Source organism: Gekko japonicus, unplaced genomic scaffold (assembly GCF_001447785.1).
Source record: "Gekko japonicus isolate JY-2015 unplaced genomic scaffold, Gekko_japonicus_V1.1 scaffold1830, whole genome shotgun sequence".
In the NCBI taxonomy this organism is placed as follows: Eukaryota; Metazoa; Chordata; class Lepidosauria; order Squamata; family Gekkonidae; genus Gekko; species Gekko japonicus.
In genome coordinates this window covers 25,018-31,097 of record NW_015165300.1, presented here as the reverse complement: position 1 = coordinate 31,097, position 6,080 = coordinate 25,018, and the positions used below count along the sequence as shown (strand labels likewise).

Here is a 6,080-nt window from a genome sequence, read left to right as displayed (position 1 = left end):
GCTCTTCCTTGATCTGGAGGCGTCAGGGATGAGAACGGAGCGGCTGCAGACGTGGAGTTTCCAGCAGGGGACTGCCGCTGCATCAGGCATCACGTGGCCCGGATTGTCCAAATGCCCACCAGGGACCAGAGAGCGGGGGTGCTGGAGCGGGCGGGGAAGTGGCCCGTGGCTGAGCGGAGCAGAATGCCTCCCACCGCAGTCTCTTGTCTCTCCTGAGAGACCTGGAGAAGAGCGGCCTCCGCCGCACCTCCCTCGTGGGGAGACGGCACCTTGGGGGGCCCCCCGTAGGCAGGCCAGCCGGGCGAGGGCTGTGGCGCCAAGACGCATGCTCTGAAGGCTGCGGGGTTCTCCTTCCTCCAGTTTGGTGTAGTGGTTAAGTGCATGGACTCTAATCTGGGAGAGCCGGGTTTGATTCCCCACTCCTCCACTTGCACCTGGCTGGGTGACCTTGGGCAAGCCCTAGTTCTGATAAGAGCTGTTCTTGAAAAAGAGCAGTCCTCTCTCAAGAGCTCTCTCGTCCCCACCCAACTCACAGGGTGTCTTCTGTTGTGGGGAGGGGAAGGGAAAGGAGTTTGTGAGCCCCTCTGAGACACCTTCGGGTAGTGAAGGGCAAGGGGTATAAATCCAATCTCTTCTTCTTCTTCCTCCAGGCCAACGGGAACCAGCGGGACTTGAACGTGCGGGAAGCCTGGCGACAAGGCTACACTGGCCGAGGCATCGTGGTCTCCATCTTGGACGACGGCATTGAGAAGAACCACCCGGACCTAGAAGCCAATAGTGGGGGGGGGCAGCGCGGGCCGCGGGGGGGGGGCAGCATGGGTCCCACCTCCGCGTGCGCTTCTCCTCCTCCTCGGCACCCGGAGGTGGATCTTCCTGGGAAGCTGCCCTGCCTGTGGGGGGAGCTGTGGGGAGGAGGCCCCCCCGCAGTTCCCTCAGAAGCCCCTCGTGGGGTCCCGGGGCCACAGGGACTCCAAGGCACGGTGGTGTAGCGGTTACGGGGCAGAAACCCAGATCCGAGCCCCCCCCCCCCCCCCCGCGCACGGCAGGCCGGATGGGGCCCGAGGCTGTGTGTGCCTGTAGTCTCCGGGCAGGACTGGCAGACGTGGAGGAGAGGACTCTTCCTGTACAGAGCAGAATGGGGGGGGGTCTCCCCTCAACTAGTTCCCCGGGGGGGGGGTCTTGGGGAGGGGGCGGCACTGACCTCCTTTCTCTCCAGGACTCTGCTGCCAGCTTCGACGTGAACGACCAGGATTCGGATCCCCAGCCGCGCTACACGCAGATGAATGACAACAGGTGTGTGTCTGTCTGTCTGCCTGTGGGTGTGTGGAGGGGGGGGGCTTTCTGATTAAATTGGGCAGGAGGCAGGCGGGGGGGCAGAGTGGGCCAGGCCTCTCCTTCCTCATGTGGCGCTGCGCACGGCCCGCACGGCACTGGGTGCTGAGGAAGACCCCCGTGGCTCTGGGCCGGGCACTGGGCAGGCCAGCCGGTCCTCACCCGCTGTTCCCTGCGGCTCGTGGGGGTGGGATCCAGCCCCTGTCCCACTCCCGCTGCTTCCGCTCTCTCCCGCTGCAGGCACGGCACGCGGTGTGCGGGGGAAGTGGCTGCTGTGGCCAGCAACGGCATCTGTGGGGCGGGAGTGGCCTACAACGCCAAGATCGGAGGTAAGCGGCCTGCGGGGACGTCCCGTGGCCCACTTAGGGGGTGGCCCTGGTGGGGGGGGGGGGGTTCTATTCTGCATTTGTTTATTCCTTAGTTCGATTTATACCCCGGTCTCCCCGCCAAGGAGGGCACAGGGCAGCTTGCATAAAATGCATATATAAATACAGTTAAAAACATGCATAAAGCAATTACCCAAGTCAGTTACCCATTTTCCTAATTTGTGATGAACTGTCTTTGGAAGGCAGGCCCGGCTCTGCTCGTCCCCTGGAGCGGGGAGAGGCGGGTGCGTCTTTGCCTCTGAGTCCGCCGGCCCGGAGGGGGGTCCGAGTAACCCTGTCTCTTGCCCAGGGGTGCGCATGCTGGACGGGGAGGTGACGGACGCCGTGGAGGCCCAGTCCTTGGGCCTGAACCCCAACCACATCCACGTCTACAGCGCCAGCTGGGGCCCTGAGGACGACGGCAAGACGGTGGACGGCCCTGCCCACCTGGCCGAAGAGGCCTTCTTCCGGGGCGTCAGCCAGGTCAGCGGGTGGGGCCGGCCCGTGGGGAGGTCTGGGGGGTGGTGCCGTGGGGCTGTGTCCCTTCAACCCGGCTGCCTCCCTTGCAGGGCCGCAACGGGCTGGGCTCCATCTTCGTGTGGGCCTCGGGGAACGGCGGCAGGGAGCACGACAGCTGCAACTGCGACGGCTACACCAACAGCATCTACACCCTCTCCATCAGCAGCACCACCCAGTCGGGGAACGTGCCCTGGTACAGCGAGGCCTGCTCCTCCACCCTGGCCACCACCTACAGCAGCGGCAGTCAGAACGAGAAGCAAATCGTGAGTCCCGCCGTGGGGGGTGGGGGGTGGGAGGGGCTGGGTGCTCCCGGAGCAGCACTGGCTCACTCTGTGCCCCCTCCCCCCCAGGTGACGACAGACTTGCGGCAGAAGTGCACGGAGTCACACACGGGCACCTCGGCCTCCGCACCCCTGGCTGCCGGCATCATCGCTCTGGCCCTGGAAGCGAAGTAAGGGGGTGGGCAGGGGGGATCCTCCGGGGGCTCTTCAGGGCCGGCTGGATGTCAGAGGGGGCCCCCACCCCGTAACCTTCCTCTCCTTCTCCCTCTCCCCTGTAGCAAGAACCTCACCTGGCGAGACATGCAGCACCTTGTTGTGAGGACCTCGAAGCCCGCCCACCTCAACACCAACGACTGGGCCGTCAACGGGGTGGGCCGGAAAGGTGACTAGGCCAAGGGAGCTTGGGGGTGGGCGAGGGCTTAGTGGGTGGGCCTGGGAGCGGGGTGGGCCTGACCTCCACCCGTGTCCCGTCTGTGTGATTGCAGTGAGCCACTCCTACGGCTACGGTCTCCTGGATGCTGGGGCCATGGTGTCTCTGGCCAAGAACTGGACCTCGGTGGGCCCCCAGCGGAAGTGCGTGGCTGACATTCTCCTGGAACCCAAGTGAGTCCCGGGAGCGCAGGGGGGGGGGTTTCCTCCCTTGTCCAGACGAGCTGGACACAGGGCTGGACACAGAAGCGCAGCCGCCGCAGCCGCCCTCTTCTACCCCAGGGCTGGCTAAACTGGCTTAACGTAAGAGCCACACAGAAGAAACGTCAGATGTTTGAGAGCCGCATGACATGAACAAATATTACAGACATGTTTTTAATTGGGAAATATGCGAATTTGCTTTTTATTAACATTAAAAGAGACTGCCAAAAATAAAAACAAAAGGGGTAAAAACAGATATTGATAATGATATTGGTTTGTCCAATGCTATTTGTAGGCTTCGGGGGGGGGGGGTGAGAACACATTTAGAGTTGCTTCCTTTCTCTGCTTCCCCCCCCCCGCTTCAAGCCTACCAGGGGAGGGGAACACTGGCTGGGGAAGGGGAGACCGACTGGGGAGGGGAGGGGGGGCACGCCTCCCCTTCGCTTCCCCAGCGGCCCTGGCCGGGAGCCATGCCATATGTGTGAAAGGGCCGCATGTGGCTCCCGGGCCACGGTTTGGCCACCCCTGGTCTACCCTCATGCTCAGCTGGGAAGTTCCGTGTGCAGGCAGAGGAGTTTTGTGCTCTGGCAGGCTGGTTCTCTGAGGGTGAGCTGGGGGGGGGGGTCCTGAAGAGGGACACACCCAACCCCCCCCTTCCCTGCCCACAGTGACAAAGGGGCCTGTTGCGGCAGGTCAGTGTTCCCAGAGCACGTGTGTGCCCGGAAAGGGCCCGTGACGTGTGGCGGTGGCCGTCCCCCGTGGCTCCAGGCCTCAGCTGGAGTGAGCCAGGAGGGCTCTGAGCAGTGCTCCCTCTAAGCTTGTGTGAGCAAAAATCCTACTCTATGGGCTCCTGGCATTAAAGCTGTGAGCGAGCCATTTGGCTGCTGCATCAGTCAGTTTGCTCCGGAGCAGCGTTCCTTCTGAGCTGAGTTAGCGTGAGCCAGCTCACCGTTTCTTAGCCTTCGGCTCACACATTTTTGCCTTAGCTCAGGAAGGGTGGGGCTCCAGAGCAAGCTGATGTACGCAGCAGCCAAAGTGCTGTCTCGCAACTTTAAGGCCAGTAGCTCACAAAGTAGGATTTTTTATTTATTTATTTATCAAATTTATTATTTATCAAATTTATTATTTATCAAATTTATTATTTATCAAATTTATACCCCACCCTCCCCCGTAGGGACGAGACTCCACAGCTCAGAGGGAGCCTTGTTCTGGAGCCCTCCTCCCTCAGCTAAGACAAAAACGTGTGAGCCGGAGACTCAAAAACTGTGAGCTGGCTCACACCAAGTCAGCTGAGAGGGGGAACACTGGCCCTGCCCACACGAGGGGCCTCCCTTCAGGCCCTGCGCAGCCCTCGTGCAGACACAGGGAGAGGGGTCCGCTCCGTGGCCACTCCCCTGCCTGGCCTCTGATGGGCAGCGCTTACCCGTCTCCCTCCCTCCCTCCCTCCCTCTGCAGAGACATTGGAAAGCGGCTGGAGGTGCGCCAGCGGGTGGACGCCTGCCGGGGGAAGGCGAGCTACATCGGCCAGCTGGAGCACGTGCAGGCCCGCCTCACCCTTTCCTACAACCGGCGAGGAGACCTGGCCATCCACCTCATCAGTCCCGCAGGCACCCGCTCCACGCTGCTGGCTGCCAGGTAGGCCTACCCCCAGGGGTCATTTCCTAGAAAAAGAGGTGCAGGGGCTCATTAGCATAACTCATTTGCATAGGCCACACCCCCTGACGTCACCAGAAGTGAGTCAGAAAGCAACACCCACTGCAACTGACCTGGCTGCTTCTGGCTCTGACTGGGGCCTGCTGGGAGCAGGGGGCGGGGCTTCTTGCATGTGCCCGCCCCCTGGTCTCTTCACAGCCGGAGCTCCCCTCCTGTGCGCTCCTGCGGGAAATGACCCCTGCCTGCGCCACACCTCTCCCTCTCTCCCCCTCCCTCTCTCCCCCTCCCTTCCTCCTGCAACGGAGGCTCCACGGCCCTTTTGCAGCTGCCTCTCAGCCTCACCTGCTCTCTTCCACCCCACCCCACCCCACCCCTGGCCAGGCCCCACGACTACTCGGCTGATGGCTTCAACGACTGGGCTTTCATGACGACACATTCCTGGGACGAGGACCCAGCGGGGGACTGGGTGCTGGAGATTGAAAACACCAGCGAAGCCAATAATTACGGTACGGGTTGTCCGCCTTCTCCCCTTTGCGCACCCTGTTCCCGGCAGTGCCAGCCATGTGTCCTCTCTCTCGCTCTGTGGCAGGCTGCGTCCTCCTCTGCTGTCTTCCCCGCCCCCCCTCCGGCGGGCCAGCTGTGCGCGCTCCACTCCCCAGCAGGCAGCCGGCTAAGCCCTTCCTGCTCTAATCCCCGTGGCTGAGGCTGCAGGGCAGCGTGGGCAGGTGGAGCAGCCGGCCTGGCCGGTTCCCCGCCTGTGGGAGTGGAAGAGCCAGCCAGCCAGCCAGCCGGGCCTGTCTCTCCTGGGTGCTGTGGCCCCCCCTCCCTCCCCCCCTCCCTGCCTCAGCCCAGAGCACCCGGAGCCACCTTTCTGCGGGGGGCAGGGGAGGCTTTCCACGTAGGCTGAAACCGGCCAGCTTCCGGGCAGGCGTTTTCCTCTCGGGCTCCTTTCGGCCGCTTTGTGACCCCCCCGCCCCCCTCGGGCCGCCATCCGGGGGGCGGGCACCTCGGGCGAAGGGGGAATGGGGCAGTCCCGCTGCCCGCCTCACCCGCCCTGTTCTGCTCACAGGGACCCTCACCAAGTTCACGCTGGTGCTGTACGGGACAGCCGCGGACCTCCCCAACCAGTTTGAGAGCAGCGGCGGTGGCGGCTGCAAAACGCTGGCTACCGGCCAGGCTTGTGTGGGTAAGTTCTGTCCCACCCAGAACCCTCTGGGCCCCCTGCCGGTCGGGAGAAGCGGAGGCGGGCTGCTGAGGGGCCCCACCCCCACCCCCCGCAATGGCCTCCGCTGGCGGGCTG

General features: G+C 63.5%; 1 protein-coding gene across 1 annotated transcript in view; it reads left to right on the top strand.

The window, feature by feature from the left end:
- Positions 1–6,080, top strand: part of FURIN (furin (paired basic amino acid cleaving enzyme)) — a 15,436-nt gene that overhangs the window by 7,998 nt on the left and 1,358 nt on the right. Inside the window, exons 4-14 of the mRNA XM_015410389.1 lie at positions 651–863; positions 1,217–1,293; positions 1,573–1,661; positions 2,008–2,180; positions 2,267–2,479; positions 2,567–2,667; positions 2,776–2,879; positions 2,983–3,100; positions 4,583–4,762; positions 5,162–5,286; positions 5,850–5,966. Coding sequence (XP_015265875.1) covers positions 651–863; positions 1,217–1,293; positions 1,573–1,661; positions 2,008–2,180; positions 2,267–2,479; positions 2,567–2,667; positions 2,776–2,879; positions 2,983–3,100; positions 4,583–4,762; positions 5,162–5,286; positions 5,850–5,966 — 1,510 coding nt within the window. The remainder of the gene's footprint in view (positions 1–650; positions 864–1,216; positions 1,294–1,572; positions 1,662–2,007; positions 2,181–2,266; positions 2,480–2,566; positions 2,668–2,775; positions 2,880–2,982; positions 3,101–4,582; positions 4,763–5,161; positions 5,287–5,849; positions 5,967–6,080) is intronic.